Raw genomic sequence first — 20,195 nt, 5'->3', positions numbered from 1 at the left:
ACCTGCTGCCAGCATCAACTTCCCATCGTCCTGTGCGCTCCCACAGGGAGGGCCTCCTCAGGGTCCCTCCAGTCAGGGAGTGCCGGAGGGCGATCCCCAGGGAGAGAGCGTTCTCGGTGGGCGCGCCTGCCCTATGGAATCAACTCCCTGTGGAACTCCAGATCGCCCCCGACCTTCGCTTGTTTCACCGGGACCTAAAAAACTGGCTATTTGAGTTAGCCGGCCTGGACTGAGGGGTTTTATGGTTTTAAATTTTAAATTTTAAACTCTTTTGGGGCTATTAATTTTATTTTATTTTAATTTGTATATTGCACTGTTTTAATTTGCCCTGTAAACCGCCCTGAGTCCATCGGGAAAAGGGCGGTATATAAATTGAAACAACAACAACAACAACAGCAACAACAACAACAATAATAATAATAATAATAATAATGGAGTTGAGTTTTGCCCCATTTTATGAACTTTCTTGCCACAGTTAAGTTAATCACTACAGCTGTTAAGTTAGTAATAGGGTTGTTAAGTGACAACTTTGCTTGTCAGAAGGTCGCAAAAGGTGACATGACCCTGGGACACTGCAAGTGTCATGTGACTATGGCGCGATGTTACACTGGTCATAAGTGTGAAAAACAATAAGTCACTTTTTTCAGTGTTGTAACTTCAGTCACTAAATGAATGGCCGTAAGTAAATTATCTATGTTGCCAATAAGTATCCCTAGATTATGATATTTATAGCATTTATATATTATTCATCTGGAAACATCCTGTAGTGAGGTCTTCCTCAGCTTCTAAATATATGGAACTTATTAGTGCATTCAGGCCCTCAAGCAAACTCCATCCCAATATCATTTGAATTAGAAATCTAGAAAGAAAAAGGGAATTATATACCATCTACAAATTAGTATTAGAATCCAAAATTGCAAGTGGCCACTTTTAGCAGTTAAGCATAGTTATTAAAAAGCATGGGGAAAAAATAATGAAAATCCATGGGAATCTAAACAGTAAGTATGCAGCCGAAATTATAGGGTCCTATTTTCTGGAAGGAACTGTAAAAGCTTCAATTCAATTCAAACAGCTACCTTAGAAGAATCAATGAGCTATCCATCAGTCAGTTCCCTCATCTTTGAATTACAAATGAAATAGGTTTGTTCAAATCATCACTTCCAAGATGAGGTGATTCAGCATTTTATGTATAACATGCGTAAGTTATATATTTACATGCTTTCCCAAAAAGTAAAAAAATTGATTTCTAATTGCTCCAGTTTAGTAATTTTACAGAACTCCCTACTATTATAAAACACAAACATACTACTACCGTAACATTCAAGATTTATGCAGGGAACTAAAGTTTTAAAGAACTTCCTACATTTATTTATGCAATTTAGAAGGTGACTCAATTTCAGAAAGACTCCGAGTGCTTTAGAACATTAAAAGTAGAAGCAAAAAAAGTAAGTAAGCAAGAAGCCATCGTGTGTGTGTGTGTGTGTGTGTGTGTAAGACCAGACTATCAATTAGAGATAAATCATCAAACTATAGCTATTAGGGATCATGGCTTTCCCATACTCAACTGGATGACCACTGCTGCAATTATTTACTTTTTCTATCTTTCAAGAATAGCTCCAATTTCTTAAATAAAATGGATCCTCAAAACTCTTATATTTATCCAAATTAGTCATGATTTTTTGCTTGAATTTTTTTATTGCATTTTGTGCTTTTGAGTCAGTAATGACTCCTGGGAATGACATGGACATATCCATGCAATTTTCTTGAAACACTTTCAGAAATAACTTGTCAGTGCCTTCTTCCTAGGGTTGAGAAATATGACTGGCCAACCCAGTTGACTTCATGTCTAAGGCAGGACTAGTACTTACTTACCTATATGTGGGCCAAGAAGCAACAGTGAGAACTGGACACGGAACCACTGATTGGTTCAAAATTGGGAAAGGAGTCCGGCAAGGCTGTGTACTGTCGCCCTAACTATTTAACTTATATGCAGAGCACATCATGAGAAAGGCAGGGCTAGATGAATCAAAAGTTGGACTTAAGATTGCCGGAAGAAATATCAACAACCTAAGATATGCAGATGATACCACTCTAATGGCAGAAAGTGAAGAACTAAAGAGCCTCTTGTTGCGGGTGAAGAAGGAGAGTGCAAAACTTGGGTTGAAACTTAACATTAAGAAAACCAAGATCATGGCATCCAGTCCTCTCAATTACTGGCAAATAGATGGGGAAGAAATTATTTTCCTGGGCTCCAAGATCACTGCAGATGGAGGCTGTAGCCAAGAAATTAAAAGACGCTTGCTCCTCGGGAGGAAAGCCACGACAAATCTAGACAGCACACTAAAAAGCAGAGACATCACCCTGTCAACAAAAGTGCGTATAGTCAAGGCTATGGTTTTCCCAGTTGCAATGTATGGCAGTGAAAGTTGGACCATAAGAAAGGCCGAGCGCCAAAGAATTGAGGCCTTTGAACTATGGTGCTGGAGAAGACTCCTGCGAGTCCCTTGGACTGCAAGGCGATCAAACCGGTCAGTCCTAGAGGAGATCAACCCTGACTGCTCTTTAGAAGGCCAGATCCTGAAGCTAAAACTCAAATACTTTGGCTACCTAATGAGAAGGAAAGACTCACTGGAGAAGAGCCTAATGCTGGGAAAGATTGAGGGCAAGAGAAGAAGGGGACGACAGAGAATGAGGTGGCTGGATGGAGTCACTGAAGCAGTAAGCGTGAGCTTAAATGGACTCCAGAAGATGGTAGAGGACAGGAAGGCCTGGAGGAACATTGTCCATAGGGTCGCAATGGGTCGGACACAACTTCGCAGCTAACAACAACAGTACTTACAGTCTTGCAATTTCTAACCCAGTGTCTTTAACCACTACACCAAACTGGCTCTCCATGATGTTTCAACATTCTCCAAAAATGATAACATTTTCTTCTAGCAATTTCAAGCAGGCCTTCAAACTATTTACTATATTTTTAATTACTTTTCATTTTATCTGTCAAGACACAATTAATTCAAGCAAACAAAACAGGAATGTATTTTGTACTCTCAGCTTAAAATTTTATGCATTTTCAAGATACGTACTGTAAACTGAAAGTTTCATCTATTAGTCTCACATAGTTGCAATCTTGATGACAATGCTAAAAGTCCTTAAGAGTCTTTAAAGTTTATAAAGTTGCAATAGAATTTTCTATTCCATTTGATGAAATTTGTACCTCGGGGTTGAACTTGATGCTGTCTGAGCTTGGTTGTTTTCTTGCAGACGTTTCATTACCAAAATAGGTAACATCATCAGTGCTAGTCTTAGTCCATTCGATGATGTCACCTAGTCTCGTACTGAAATGTCTCCAAGAAAACAACCAGTCAGACTGCAGCAAAGACCCCAAAATTTCCTATTTTGAGTTATTTTTCAATCTTTTATTGCTGAGACTTACAGTGCTGGATCCTTCAACCTTAAGTTTAACAAAGAAAATAATAACTAGAAGAACCAGATCTATTTTGAACTTCACATTGCCCAGAAAAACTGGAAATGCTCATTTTCTAGGGCGGATTCTGCTTGCCTTAAAATTTGACTTAAGCCATTGTCTACTTGGCTGTGTAATATTGCTCTGATTTATCAAATTAAAGCTGCCTATAGCTCAATTTCTTTGTGTCAACTATACAGTTGTTCCTACTAAAATCTACCAAATCTCTCTCAATAGCTTATTTCTACTTTATCCCTCTATACAATTTTTTTTAGTATCCTTTTATTTCAAGCGGTATAATTCTCAAGTAACTTTTTTCCCTTAGAGACCTCTTCTTCGATAGGCAAATGGCAATCTCTTCTATATGAGAGATCCATCTATAATGAGAAGACTTTGAAAGAAATACTTTGAAAGAATTAACAGAAGAACGTTTGAAAAAATAATATGATGATTTACAGTAATCAACATTTAACTTAATATTTCTCTTTTTTAACTTTTAAAGTTTCATGCATTCTAAGCACATTTTGTGTTCTGGCATATAATCCAAACATCTCTATGGTTGCTAGTTCTTATTTCTTTAATACAAGAGTTATATACTCTAATGTTTACAAATAAGAAATCCACCTGAATGTGTTGCATAATGTAATTCAATTCTGAAGTTATGGGTGCTAATATTCATCCTTTTATTTATGGGCAATTACACTGTTTAATCAAATTGGACAAACATTTGGCCAAGGTTTAAAATAAGTAAGCAACATGTTTCATTAACCAAGCAAAAACACAAGGAGAATCTTCTTCTCAAACACTGTCCTCCTGCTGCTTCATTAATCCCTGTATCTGAATTAAGTATTATACTGGTAATCCTTGATTTACAACCTCAATTATGGTCATAGATCAAATATTACCAGTATATAGGAACTTAAGAATCCATTGTTACATGGAATGATATGGTATTGGGTTCAGCTACAGCAGGGGTGTCAAACTCAATTTCATTGAGGGCCGCATCAGCATTGCGGTTGCCCTCAGGGGGCCAGGTGGGCGTGGCCAAGGTGGGCGTGGCTAGAGTGCATATGACCTACTGGGTGGGCGTGGCCAGCTCTGCATCGTTCGCATCAAGGGTGCCTATGGGGGCCTGGTCAGGAGTGGGACACATCTGAGGGTCTCTGGCAGAAGGAGGGTCTCTGGGCCAGGGCCAAGGCAGTGGGGGCCGTTCCCTCACTGTTTCCAGGATGGCTTCGCGGGCCACATGAAACCACTTTGCGGGCCGGATCCGGCCCCCGGGCCTTGTGTTTGACATGTCTGAGCTACAGTATGTAACACAAAAATAAATAGAAACTGAAAGATAACTGCACATTCTTGAGTAAATATGGTACCATTTTAGATTCCAGCCTAAACACAGTCTCATAGAGAAGTCAAGATAGGCTGTACATAAATTTACATAAATTCCAGATACTCTAATTTGGCCTCATAGGAAGAGTAATACTGTAAAGTAGATCTAATATATACATGGTATAGGTAATTCTTGATTTACACATTTGTTTAATGACCATATGAAGTTACAGTAGCCCTGAAAAAAAGTGACTTATGACCATTTTTCATACTTATGACCACTGCAGAATCCCCATGGTCACATGACCGAATTTGTATGCTTGGCATCCGTATTTACGACAGCTGAAGTGTCCTGGAGTCATGTGATCATCTTTCACAACCTTCTAATAAGGAAAGTCAATGGGAAATTTAATTTAACAAACATGTTACTAACTTAACAACTGCAGGGATTCACTTAACAACTATGGTAATAAAAGTTGCAAAATGGGGCAAAGTCACCTAACAACCATCTTGCTTAGCAACAAAATTTTGGGCTTAATTGTGGTCATAAGTCAAGGACTACTTCTAATGCTATGTACTCCATCATCTATATTACAAATTATTCTGAAAAACTGAAGATACTTGAAAAATCAAGAAAATCAGTTCTGCTCACCTTTCTTGTGTAGATATTAGTCTTTGTGTATAATGACATTTCTGTATTTTTCCTTTAATAGCTACATAAAGCTATTCACAGATTTATACATTACTTGCTTATGATTACTTCCCTTATTCACAATTACAGTAAAACATTTATGCAGTTTAATACTGTCCACAAATGTTTTAGAACCCACTTCCCCCTAATAATCTCCCCAAAATTATGATGTTCTCTTTAAAAGAAAGCATTTTCCTTGAAAGAATAAAATATTGTAACTGCTCACCACAATAATATTAAGACAGAGATATAAGGACAAGAATTGGCAAGTTGGGAACTGAAGAATCCAGAATTGTGTTTTGTAAACACAAACTGTAAGTCACCCATTAAAAAAGGCTAAGAAAGAGAAGTTCAACATTTAAACCTCTGGTCATAAATATATGTAGGATCAGATTTTTAAGTTCATGAGAAACTGTTCTTTATCTTACTAAAGATTATTTTACTAAAGTTGTTCATATAGCTAGTTCTCATTCAGCAACTGACTTAGAAAACAACCATTAACTGTTAAAACATTGAATTTTTTTTTGCAAACCATACCAGCATTTATAACCTTTACATGTTCACCTGTCAACTAGTGTGTATCATTCTGCATCTGATTTTTTCCTGATACACCCCCCCATTTATAGAGTGCCTAAACAAGCTACTCTTCCTGAGCTGCTTTTCTCTGCAGCACAAGGCATCCATAAAAAGTGTTAACGAGCTCAGTTCTGTGACCTTAATTAGTTAATTAGAACCCTCCAGCCTGGACAAAATCATGCTAGGAAAACAGCAAGTGCTAGCACATTTCTATCTGTATTCCTCATTGTATGCCTGCTTATTCTTTTGTAAGAAAGAATAAGCAGGCATACAATGAATGTAAATGAATGTAAATAACAAAAATTAATTCTCTTCTTGCTAATTAACCCAGCACTGGAGTGTGATGGAAATTAGGGCTAGAAATTATTTTACCTAGCTTCCTTGTGAGACATATTTCCATGCCAGTTGAGTTCACCTGGCTGTCTGGAGTTGTATCTTTCCTAAAGCAAAGGGAAGCTGAAATAAAATAATAAGCACAGCCGTGGCTGTGTTATTTTCACTAGCAACCATTTTGTTTAATGACCAATTTGCTGTCCCAATTACAGTTGCTAAATGAGGATCACCTATATAGTATGTCTAACAGAATCTCTATTTAAGTTGAATCATTGAATTCCCATGAGTTCTGTAAGAGAAAGGGTTATTGTAAGATCCCTCATGACATAAAGCAAATTCATTTTTATAGGTCATTGAAAGAGGGACAGGTCATGATGAAGGGCTACCTGCAGATGAATGAAAACTGTATTTATGGTGTTAGGAGAAACTACAAAGGCTTTTTCATATATTACTGGGAGTCAAGACTGATTCGAAGTCACAAAAATCCTTTTCTTACTAGAGGAAAAAACAATATGGAGATCTAATTCAATTAGTACTTTAGGAAGGTAAATAAAAATAACTGCATTAAGTTTAAAAAACATTTCCTGGTGGAGTTCTTCAATATTGTACTAAGATCTTCCATTTTCCATTTCCAGAAAACCCAGACTGACCAGATAAATTAGGACAAGTATAACAGCAACAACTGAACTGGTACTTACAGGCAAAATGCCACCAACGAATTCAAAAATAACACACTGCATTGTCACTCTCTCCAAACTACGGTATATAACGAGAATAGCCAAAATATGTCCTTCAAGTTATATGGTCTTCAATTCTTCAATTTTCAACAGAACTAGAAAATCAGTATCACTAAAAATGTGTTACTTTATCAAGAAGAAGCATCCTAATTCTTGGATGTGCATTCATTGAATCTCAATTCCTGTTTGATTTCACTAGTACTAAATGAGAGGTAAAACTGTTGTTCTCAAAAACTTCTTCAAAGGAAAGTCAGCCCATTAACAAAATAACAGGTTTTACCATATTTCAAACCAAATAACAGGGGCAACACAAAACCTAAATTGCTTTTGCAGAAACAGCCTGTAATATTCTAGGCCATGAATTACTAACTCTCTTTTAAGGGCAGATAAAAATAAGATTCAGGCAGTTTATTTGCCAAATTTAGAATATTCAGAGTCATGACAAACATCTGGCAATAATTCTTTCTGGAATTTAGTCTTTTTTCTGACTGGCAACAAGATGCAGACTATGCTAAACAGTATTTAATCTATTGAAGAACAATGTCTAATAGGATTTGAAAGCATTAATCCCGCATTTCTAAAGCTGATCACATTTTCTCATTGTATAGAAGAAATTTTAAGAAATAAATTGTTTTATGAAGAAATATCTAAAAAAGAATCAAAATATGAGCCCGTTGCTGTTAGAAAAAAGAAAAATGTAGTTTTCATCTTTATTTTCTTTCTTTGCAGCATTAAAAATAGTTTGCCAAATGTTGTCCCAAAACTGCTACAAGTAATATGAAGAGATTGTTATTCTGTAACTTGCCACTATCACTGACTCTCACAAAAAATTCAAGTTTTTGTCCCCACAGTTTTTCAGTGGCAAAATTAGTTTCTGTTTAGACATTCTGTTTCAACTGTGTATCAATTTTATATCATTTATATCTTCCTGTATAATTAAAAGTTTGATTTTTCTGTAAAATTCACAGAAAATCACAACTAGTGCAAAAACATTTATTCAGTAAGGTTCAGTTAAAAGATGTTCTAATAGTCAAAAGCAGTTCTTGACTTTCATTCTCAAAATGTGGCAAATTGGACTATATGTAGACTTCAAATAAATAAATACTGACTGATGAAATGTTTTTACACTCTGTCTATTAAAACTGCACAAAATTTACATAGATATTCTATGCTAAATGAATAAAGTTGGATGGTAATAACAAATTCTTTTGTATAGCAAACTATTGGTCTTTGGGGATTCAGAGAATTTCTCATGACATGTCAGGAAAACTAGACAAATATTTAGTGATTATTAAACTCCATTAAAAATGACCTGAATCCAGTAAAGTTCTACAGCTATTGATCAAGCAGGTGGGGCAGCAACAATTATTTTTCACACAGTACAAGGTAACACAATATTTTGTAAAACTGAAAGCCTCTATGGAATAATGTGAGAATTTGTGCTACAGTTTGGAAATTAACAAGGAATTGTAAGTACTGCCCTTCTCACTCTTCTCCACTTATACAGAAACTCAATGTATGACAATTGAGCCCCACATTTCTGTTGCTAAGCGAGACATTTACGGTAAGTGAGTTTTGAACTATTTTACAACCTTTCTTGCCACAATTGTTAATTGTGCAGAATCACTGCAGTTCTTACGTTAGTTGTTAAGTGAAATCTGGCTTTTCCATTTTTGCTTGTCAGGAGGTTGCAAAAGGTGATACGCATGGCCCCAGAACACTACAACCATCATAAATATGAGTCAGTTGCCAAGTGTCTGAATTTTGATAACATGACCCTGAGGATGCTGCAACGGTCGTAAATATAAAAATGGTCAGTCACTTTTTCAGTTGGCATTACTTTGAACAGTCACTAAATGAACTGTTTTAAGTCAAGGAGTACCTGTACTTTTCTCTACAAACAGTAAGTATTTTAAAATATTCTGGCAATTATGAGAGAAAATGATAGCCAAGAAAAACAGCTATACTGTCCCAAAACTTAAGAAAATATAGTCATTTTCCATGCCCTTTGTATTACTTGAAAATGTGCTGACAATTGATGCATAATGTTTGTGCATAAAACATTAGTTTTAGGCAGTGTTTTTTTGTGCTTTTTTTGTGCCAGAACTCACACATGTCATACAACCCGCCTTGCCTACCCTACAAGGTTCCATCCAAAAAGGTGCCGGAACTCAGCTCTGAGCGTTCTATGAGAAAAAAGCCCTGGTTTTAGGAATACCATTTGTTTTGATAATAAAAAATGGTGATATATATCTTACTGAGTTAGGAAGAACAGTATACTTCATACAAATTGTAAGGGGTTGGACTAGATGACCTTCCAAGTTCTTCTAGGCCCTGTGATTCTATGAAATTGCCACTCTGGAGACAAGTGAGCAATGCTTTCTCTGACAATGCTAAAAATATAGCAAACTGATCTGTATCGACTACTGGTAATGTTCTTTATCATTACAGCCAATACAACAAAATGATACTTTTTACAATTATTGAAGTACATTTGGGAAGCTTCCATTTAGTCATACACTAAAGATAAAATCAGTGCTTCTATGGATGCAAACCAAATGGAAACCTTCATTAGACTTTGTTATATTTTAAGAATTTCATGTTAGTAGTATAGTACTTTTTATGATAAAGGAACTAATTATGTCACTTATTCATAAGGGATATTTGTTTAGATTTTTGAAAAAAATATTATCCAAAAATCAGAAAATTGCCCACAAAGTACCTAATAATTTATCAATATCAGTACATCCAAGGCAACTCAGAACAGAGGAACAAGGAGAAAATTAACTAGTTCAGCTAAGCAGCTTCTTGCCTGGTTGTATTTAAGGAATATAATATTATTCTATATAATATTTCACTGCAAGTGGGGCATGTCAGCTCCTTTTTAATAATTAAATACAACTCCCATCTTTTTTATTATTCCAAGTTCTACAAAACTACATAGGACACTTTGCCTTGTACAATTTAGAGAACTCTCCCCAAGATATGTATACATACGTATATACCTTAAACAAAACATTCATTACCATTTAATTCCAATGTTAAAGGGCTTTTAAATAAGTAAGCCATGAGTCTAGATTCAAACAAGATATTCTCAAATGAATCCATTTTCCAAAAAACATTTGGATATGACAGCTTGCTGAAATCTTACCTCAATATCAAGTACTTCCTGAGTGTTATCCAAAAGCTTGACTTTGATTTGTATAGATCTTTCATATGTTCCAAGAGAGGTTGAGACCTTGGCAGAAGAAATATTCTGTCCTGGTTCCAGAGTACTCACTCCAGAATTTTTCTGCACTCCCAAGCGAGATCCCGGAGTTTGCAATACTCTGTAAGTGCCTTCTATTTCTCCCATTTTTCACATCAGGCAATACTCCAAATAACCTAAAGTGAAACACAGGGATTAGATTTTAACATGACTACTTAAAAATGAACGAAGCAAAATACTGCTTTTTCCAGGCTTGAAAAAGTTTGTACAATAATGAAATAATTAAGTGATTTTATGGTAAGAATAACCAATCTTTTTAGGCTAGCTGTCATAAGGGTGGAGGGGGGATGAGGATGGATTGCTAGTGTGCAAAACAATGAAACAAGATGGGTAGGGCTATGTTATATACATGAGCTTGGCCAGGATTTTCTGGTTTTTCTTCTAAACTTTCAAGGTGTGGATTTTTTTCTGGGCTTTTAAAACTTCTTTTATACTGCTTTAAAGGCCTTTAAAACTAATTTTAAGGCTATTCGTAAGGCTTTTAAGGCTACTTTTAAGCTTCTATTGTTGTATTATTCTAAATTTTTAAAAGCAACATTTGCTTTATAATACAGTTGTGTATATTACTATCTCAAAAAGATAAGAAGCTACATTTTAGCTTTGTAGTAAGGACAGCTTTCTGAAAGAAATGAATAATAAAAAAAATGAGATTCACAAAGTACCAGTTCTGTAATTTATCTTGTACATTCAGTAGCCAAACCAATGAACGTTTTTTAATCACACCTGTGCATCATTCATCTAGTTGAAAGTTTGTAACAATGTACTGTAACTACATTTGAGATATTAAAATGAAATGCCATTCACATTCAGGATACAGCGCGCTTGTTTCAAGTTTCAACATCAGCTCAATCCCCAGGCATATTCATAAGAGACCAGAGAACAACAGAATTGACTTCATATTACTGAATCAAAGATTGGAGGTTTAATTTCATTTCTAAATATAGATGGAACATATTTTCAAACATAGATTGGATGGCCAATAAATATTGTTAAATATAAATAAATGGACAGTTGGAGTCTTCTGTGCATTGTGGCAAGAAGATGTATTCAGAGCAAAATATGACAACTAACCAAGAAGCACTATTTCAATTTCAAAGAAAGGTAAACTGAGGTATATTTTTTTTTCATAGGATATGTAGTTCATATCCGTAAAGCTTTGCTCTCTCACACACATGCACACATACAGTTTCCTGCTTTTATATGCTTCTTCATATTGCAATTATATGCATGTTTACATGCTTTACAAATAATGCCTTAATATCCGATTGCATAAAACTTTGTTATTACTGCAAAATAACTGTTCCTAAGATTTTTACAATTCTTAAAATAAAAACTAATACAGTATGTAAATTTATATTCATGTCTTCAGTAATAGCCATTATACAGAGGAAATGTTTTTAAAAAATCAAAATCACCACTAATATTTCAGTTCAGTTAATTCAGTTCAATGAAAATAGTACAAGTACAGACAATAATCTCATCACTCTTCCATTTATAGCCCACTGAATGTCTGAACCTTTGCCCATAGTTGTCTGTGGCATTAAAAAAAGGGAAAGGAATCTTGGCAGCCTCACTGGATAAAATAAGTCATTGTGGAACTTTCCCCAGTCTGGGCAATACATCCTTCAGATGTATTGGCAATTCTCATAATCCTTAGCCAAATGGCTCCATGAGTTTGCAGAGCCCACTCTGTCCACAGAACGTACAATGAATGTCAATCATTAATTTAAAATCTCTTTTTAAAAAGGCTATTATTTTAATTACTAATGTCTTAATTTTTATGTTAGGGCCATGATGTCTGAATTTACCATTTGTATTTCACAGGCTTGAAATCTACATTCATTTTCAAGGAAAGATATAGAATAGATTGTAACACACTACTGAAGCAAAGCTACTTGAGCACATTTAGCAGTCAATGCAAGGTACCAGTTTTGACCTTTAAAGCTTTACATGGCATAGAGCCAGATTATCTGAGAGACTGTCTCTTCCAAGATTACATCTACCCATACAATCAGGTTCAACAGAAGTGTACTGCAAGTTTTGTCTGCAAAATAATTTCATCTGACAGGAAGGGAGGGAGTCTTTCGTGCCATGACACCTGCCCTTAGAACATAATCTCCTCTGAGATAAAGTTAGGCCCAATCCTTCATGGCCTTCTGGAAAAAAACCCAAACATGTTTTTTTCACCAAGTCTGGGAATCCTCTGGTATTAGGGACCTCACATGCTGGCTGTATTATATGTACTGCAATATTTTCTGAATCTTGGTCTTGTTTTATCCATGATTATTATTTTAATTATTTTAATAGGTTTTATAATATGTTTTTAAATAGATGTTATTGTACACTGCCCAGAATCACTTTGTGAGAGATGGGCATATAAATTTGACAGATAAATAAATGAATAAATGAATTTGCTAAATGAAAGTCTGAAGTTATCCTTTTTAAAGAACAGCAAACAGCCACTAACTGTTCATCCATACTGTCCATCTTGTGAATGATACTGAATGTTTATTGACTGTAAATATTAATATATGAATTACATTTTGAAAGAAATTTCTCCTATCATGATTCGGTTAAAAGGGAATAAAAACTAAGAAATTTGCTCTTACTGAATCCTAATAGTCAAGAGATGTGCTTTGTGGAACAATCCAATTCTGGTTATTTCTAAAAAAATAATATTAATATGTCTGGAAAATAAAAAAGGAACTTGGGTCTTCAATCTATGTGTTGTATTATACACCTAAAATCCTACCAAGGGGCCAATACCAACAAGATTAGTTTCCCAGCTAAGGGATCAAGCAAGGTCAAGAAATTTGAGAATGATAACACACACACCCTCCATTCCACTGGATAAAGGCTAAAACTAGCTGCGATCCAGCAATGCCCAAGCTAGACCGAATCATTATATAATCATTATATAAACACTCAGCAAATGTTTCTGATTCTCGACTTGAGGAAAAACAGGGCGAAGTCCATTGATTTACAAAGGCAGGAGGAAAAGGCTAAAGATTTAAACCCCACAGCAAACAAATTGGGCTGAATTTCTATTTTCTGCAATAGATCTATGTATGTGCTATGTCCGGCCATGTTGAGATTTTGAAATTTCTACCACAAACAACTTTCTCTGTGTTTGAAGAGTCGGGATTTATCACTTGTCCTGTGAAACTTAACCCACTATAGCATCAACCTTCCACTATGACTTTTTGTTTCAATGGGTTAACACCAAGATATGCTTTTGTTTCTTCCGCCTAATAATTCAACAACTGCAGCCTCCCAACCCCACCAACTGGGGTCCCCACCTGCCTCCATTGCTCACAACTCGGCGGATGCCTTAGTGGAAGCCTGGGAAAGGGCAGCCACTGAGGCACTTGACCGGGTTGTACCCTTGCGGCCCCTGACCCGGTGCAGATCCCAGCGAGCTCCATGGTTCTCCGCGGAGCTCCGGGAGATGAAGCGTCGGAAACGGGGCCTAGAGAGCTGCTGGAGGTCTAGCCGATCCGAATCCGACCGGTTGCAGTTAAGAACCTATATTAGGTCTTATCTCGCAGCGATGAGGGTGGCGAGGTGTAGTTACTTCTCTACCCTCATCGCGTCCGCAGATAATCGCCCGGCCGCCCTGTTTAGGGTGACTCGCTCCCTTCTTAATCAGGAGGTGAGGGAGGACCCCTTGCAGGGTCGTGCCGAGGAATTTAGTCAACATCTGTCGGATAAAATCGCTCGGATTCAGACCGGTTTGGACTCCAGCTGGGCAGAGTCTGGCGATCAGGACACGGGCGGTCTTGTCAATGTTATTTGGGAGGAGTTTGATTCTGTGACCCCTGATGAAGTGGACAGGATTATGGGGAGGCTGAGCTCCACATGTTTATTGGATCCGTGCCCTTCCTGCCTGGTCTATGCAGCTAGGGAGAGGACACGAGGCTGGCTCCAGGCGGTTATATCTGCTTCTTTGAGTGAGGGTTATTTCCCCACCGTCTTGAAGGAGGCGGTGGTGAGACCTCTCCTCAAGAAGCCTGCCTTGGACCCAGCTGTATTGAACAACTTTCGTCCAGTCTCCAACCTTCGCTTTCTTGCGAAGGTTGTTGAGAGTGTGGTGGCGCATCAGCTCCCTCTGGTCCTGGATGAAGCGGATTATTTGGACCCTTACCAATCGGGTTTCAGGCCCGGGTACAGCACGGAGACGGCATTGGTTGCTCTGGTGAATGATCTCTGGAGGGCTCGGGATAGGGGATATTCCTCTGTCCTAGTCCTATTAGACCTCTCGGCGGCTTTCGATACCATCGACCATGGTATCTTGCTGCGGCGTCTCAGGGGATTGGGAGTGGGAGGCACAGTTCTTCAGTGGTTCTCCTCCTATCTCCTGGGACGCTCGCAGTCGGTGTTGGCAGGGGGGCAGAGATCGGCCCCTAGGTCTCTCGTTTGTGGAGTTCCTCAGGGGTCGGTTCTCTCGCCTCTCTTGTTCAACATCTACATGAAACCGCTGGGTGAGATCATTCGTGGTTTTGGAGTTGGGTATCATCAATACGCCAATGATACCCAACTTTTCATTTCGACCCCAAACCACCCCAGTGATGCCCTCGCTGTGATGTCCTGTTGTCTGGAGGCGGTTCGGGTCTGGATGGGGAGGAACAGACTTCAACTCAACCCTGACAAGACTGAGTGGCTGTACATTCCGGCATCCCAGGACATTCAAAATGTTCCATCGCTTTCTATGGGGGGTGAGCTCTTACCCCCCGTGGATAGGGCTCGCAACTTGGGAGTCCTCCTAGATTCACGACTTACCCTGGAAGATCATATAGTGGCCGTGACTAGGGGGGCTTTCGCCCAGGTTCGCCTGGTGCGCCAGTTGCGGCCCTATCTGGACCGGGATGCCCTGTGTACGGTCACTCATGCACTCGTGACCTCTCGCCTAGACTATTGTAATGCTCTCTACATGGGGCTTCCCTTGAAGACCACTCGGAGGCTCCAACTGGTACAGAATGCGGCCGCGAGAGTTGTCTTGGGAGTTTCCCGGTACTCCCATGTTACACCTTTGCTCCGCGAGCTGCATTGGTTACCAGTTGTCTTCCGGGTGAGGTTCAAGGTCTTGGTTATGATCTGTAAGTCCTTACATGGCATGGGTCCGGGATACCTCGAGGACCACCTGCTGCCGGCGTCAACTCCCCTCCGCCCTGTGCGTGCCCAGAGAGAGGGCCTCCTCAGGGTGCCTCCGGTCAGGGAATGTCGACTGGTGGCCCCCAGGGGGAGGGCCTTCTCTGTGGGTGCTCCGGCATTATGGAACCAACTGCCGGTTGAGCTCCGGATGGCATCGGACCTCCGATCCTTCCGTCGTGGGTTGAAGACCCACTTGTTTGAGTTAGCTGGTCTGGCCTGATGGGGAATATGGGTTTTTAATTGGTTTTTATTATTCTATTATTGTTGTATTTTAATTGGGCATGGTTTAATTCTCTTTTAATTTTTGTATAGCTATTTATATATGCCCTGTAAACCGCCCTGAGTCCCTAGGGAGAAGGGCGGTATAGAAATCAAATAAATGAAATGAAAATGGAAAACTTGACATTTACCCACGTATTCTGCTTGGACAGTATCTATTGCATGGGTGTCAAACTCACCATGTCATGTGATATGTTGCAACGTATCGCAACTTTTTTCGCATTGCCGGCGCTGGGGTGGGCACAGCTTCTGCATTATGCAACCAGCCCGCGGGCTGACAGTTTTACACCCCTGATCTACTGGGATAACCAAAGAGAAGCGACTCAAAGGTGCTTTTTCAAAAGGCAACATGACTTTGTTTTTCCTAGCAAAAACAGTCCAGTTGCCTTTTGAAAAAGCACCTTTGAGACAACCGTGACCTGGATGACTAAGAATCTGCACAGATAAACAGAAATGAGAACCTCAAATCTCTGTACACCATTAGCCCAACTTTTCCAGAGAAAAAGTTGATTATAAAACAAAGCTACCTCATCAGTGGAAGACTCCTAAAGGCAAGAGATACGTTTCTGTTTTTCCTAGATAAAATTACAGCTATATTCTACTTCAAAAGGCCAAGCCTTTGTGCCTCTTCCCTGGAGGACTAAGAAACACTGCTAGGATACAATTAAAAGTTTTTCAAGGACTACAATGCAAAGGTATGTTACAGCAGCAAGATCCCTCTCAAAGAAGGACAGGGAAGAGGCTCTGTAATGATGGAGTTGTTCTATTTTGAGAACTTTTTATTATTTTTGGCCTAAATCCAGGCTTCTTCTGCTGCCCAGCTATTTTTTAGGCAAGTCCAGTGAGACTCTTGGGAAAGACAATCTTTCATTTGAATCTTCCCTTCTATCTCCAGGTAAGATTTCCATCTCCAAAATGGAGCCTTTCCCCTCTCTCAAATAAAGGGAACATAATTTTGCCTTTTTTCTGCAAAAAACAAAACAAAACAAAAACAAACCCCTGGTTAATAGCAGAGAAAAACTTTCAACAGAAACACATCTTTTCAATTTCCATGCCCTGATTTTGTTCCACTTTCAATTCTGCCTTGAGCCAATCTTCTCCAGCAAACTCTGCTCTTCTTGATGGTTTTATGCAGACTAAAAATTGAACTATCATTCAGCACAGCTAAGAGTTATTTGGAGACTTCATTTAGAATTTATTTTATGTTATTATTGCAATACTTTAGAATAGAATAGAGTGGAAGGGTCCTTGGAGGTCTTCTAGTCCAGCCCGCTGCTTGAGCAGGAGAACTTATACCATTTCAGACAAGTGACTGTCTAGTCTCTTCTTCCACCTGCCTTTTGTTGTCAATACTCTTACAGTTGGAAGAGATTGTTATATGTGTGATAACCACGTTCATCAAAATTGTTTTTGACAATTGCTTAAAAATCTTATTCATAATATTTATATGGAGATAAATAAATCCACTATCTGATATTGAGTTTAATTTTAAACGGTAGTTTGATTTTTAATTTAAATGGTAAGTTTAGGAACCTAACTGAAATGAAGACACTTTCAATCAATCTTATTGGCCACCAGTACTACAAAACATTCTACATGCAATAGTTTAAAAGATGAACTCATAACAATTACATGCAACTTCTACTGCACTGCTAGCCTTGCAAGAAAAATAAGATTATAGATGCTAGAACAATAAAACACATTTATGTAATAAATTAAGGGGTCTAATTGAATTGTATTTATGTAGGTTTCACTCAGTAAGTTTCTGAGCAGTATGCAATTAAAATACTAAATGCAATACACAAATAAAACCAGTAATGAATAAAAGATGAAAGGCTGCAGCTTGCCAAACTTAAAAGTACTTTCAGATGAAAGGGTTTTCATTTAACTTGTAGAGTTAATTCTTATCCAGACTTCCATAGCTATGCACCACTATTAAAACATCACTGTACCCTGCAACAAATATGCACTGGGTATTTCCAAGAGCACTGCCTCTGCTGGTCTCAATGTATAGGATAAGAAATATATAAAAGTAGGCATTTATTCCATTTAGTCAGAATGAAACTAATCCATGATGAAATTAAAAAGGTCAAGGTTAGTACTTCGGATCCCAAAATAAATACAAACAATATTTTATGACAAATAACATAAGGCTCATTAAGGAGCTGATACAATATGTGTATTCTGCAGAAATGAAGGCTACATTCTGGGAACGGCAATCTTACCTGAACAAAGGTGAATACATTACAGGTAGTCCTCAACGGACCCCACAATTTCTGTTGTTGAGACATTGAGTTTTGCCCCATTTTACAACCTTTCTTCCTACAGTTGTTAAGTGAATCATTCCAGTTGATAAATTAGTGCCTGGTTGTTAAGTGAATCTGGCTTCTCCATCAACTCTGTACGATGGTCACGAAAGGAGATCATGTGACCTTGGGACACAGCAATGGTCATAAGTATGAACCAGTTGCCAAGCATCTAAATTTTGTTCACGTGACCATGAGGATGCTCCAAATGTCGTAACTATGAAAATGGTCATGTGTCCCTTTTTTCATTGTCATTGTAACTTTGAATGGTCATTAAATGAACTGTTGTAAGGCCACTAAATGAAACTGTACTGGAGTATCCATAATCTGTAAATCTGCTTCAGGAAAAAGTGATAACTGTAATAGCATTCAATTATTTCTTGACATTGTCTGATATCATCTTATCTCAACTGAACAACCAGTCAAGCTTGGTCATGTGACATACATTAAGCAGAATTGGAAACAAAATTGTATTGCTCATGTAAGTTTTAGGGTTGTGTAAAGTTCCAGATTTAATTCTAAAAAGTTAGTTTCAGAGTACCAATGTAATGCCCATCTTCAACTTGTTAAAATAGCTACAATTTTCCCCAGCATAACCCAGTAGTTGCAGAGGGCAGTCTGAACTACATTTTTCCCTTTTAACAGTTTAACACTACAATATGAATCTAGAGAAAAGGAATTTACAATTTGGAAAATATTTTCAGCATACTTCAATCAGTGCAAATGTTTTGCAAGAAAAGCATGAGGTTTATGCACAAACTTTACCTGTGCACAAATTGACCATAAGTTCCTACTGTCATTTATTTAGCTATAGGTGGCACCTAATCTGCTTCTGAAATATTCAGAAACAGGTTAGTAAAATTGTAAATCGTCATGTGGCCCTTACAGTATATAAAGAAACACATATGCAAACCTTGTGCAAACACAATAAATAGAATATAACCAAGTTTCCCGTAATAGCTAAAGCAAACTAGAAAAGATAAGTTATATGCAGCAATTTTCAGGAACAATGGGTTGTACTTATTACAACATTTAAACGTACAGGCATGAGTTTTACAAGCTTTTTAGAAGAAAAGCAAAATAAAGTAGGCTATTTAATGTCTTGGGGAAACTGACTTGCATTCAATCTACCAAAATGACAGTGACCCGAGTCAGCTTTTAAAACGCAATTTCTGAAGAATAATTATTGTGTTAATACAAAGTTATTTCAATACACAGCTGATTTCAGCAGCTAGCATGGAATCAGGATAAAGATAACCTAACCCTAATGAAAAACAGTTTTAAAACAAACCTCGCTAACAAAGTTGTGGGGCATACTTGGGGAGCAATCACCAGGATTTAACACAGCTACAGCATCAAATCTTGGCTGCAAAGATTGAGGGGGCGTACAGATTGTGGGAACCCTGTTTCCAGGCCAGAAGTCACAAGAATCCCATTCGATACCCATCTCTGGTATGGGTATCGTCAAAGGGAGTGGCAGGGACCAAAGAAACGGCCGTGGTTTTATATCAGGGGTCTTCAAACTTGGCCCTTTTATGACTTGTGGACTTCAACTCCCAGAATTCCTCAGCCAGCTTTGCTGGCTGAGGAATTCTGGGAGTTGAAGTCCACAAGTCATAAAAGGGCCAAGTTTGAAGACCCCTGTTTTATATGTTCCAGGGAAAGACTGCTAATCCACCCCAAGGTTCGACCTCGCGCCCCCACTTCATCATAAATCCTTGGGCCACGAATCCTAGGAACCGACAGGGTTGAAAATAGGGAAAAGCGAAGAGGCTTCGTCTACAAGCCCCCCACCCCCACCCCAACACGGATCTGAAAGAGTGACTCCCCCCCCCCCCAAGCAGACTCAGCACAGATCTCTGTTTACGGACATCATTCCTTCATCGCTTTGTTCATTCCGCCGTTTCCTCGATCGCGCTCTCACCTGAAACCGCCGCCAAAGAGAAGCCCAACGGGCGCCACCGCTGCCACTCGGTCGCTCCCTTCGCCTGCTCGCGCCTTCCCCGCTTCGCCCCTTTCCCCCGCTTTCAGAAGGCCAGCGCCATCATTGCCTCCCCTTTTG

At 38.4% G+C, this 20,195-nt stretch overlaps 1 protein-coding gene across 1 annotated transcript in view; it reads right to left on the bottom strand.

The window, feature by feature from the left end:
- Positions 1 to 20,195, bottom strand: part of FARP2 (FERM, ARH/RhoGEF and pleckstrin domain protein 2) — an 84,271-nt gene extending 64,076 nt beyond the window's left edge. The window contains exons 1-2 of the mRNA XM_083363610.1: positions 20,058 to 20,195; positions 10,281 to 10,513 (exon numbers count right to left, since the gene is read on the bottom strand). Of these exons, the coding sequence (XP_083219736.1) occupies positions 10,281 to 10,484 (204 nt within the window). The 5' untranslated portion in view covers positions 10,485 to 10,513; positions 20,058 to 20,195. The remainder of the gene's footprint in view (positions 1 to 10,280; positions 10,514 to 20,057) is intronic.

This window comes from Vipera ursinii (genome assembly GCF_947247035.1).
Source record: "Vipera ursinii genome assembly, chromosome: 5".
Classification (NCBI taxonomy): Eukaryota; Metazoa; Chordata; class Lepidosauria; order Squamata; family Viperidae; genus Vipera; species Vipera ursinii.
The sequence above is the reverse complement of the archived record's forward strand: the minus strand, read 5'-3'. Positions and strand labels throughout refer to the sequence as shown.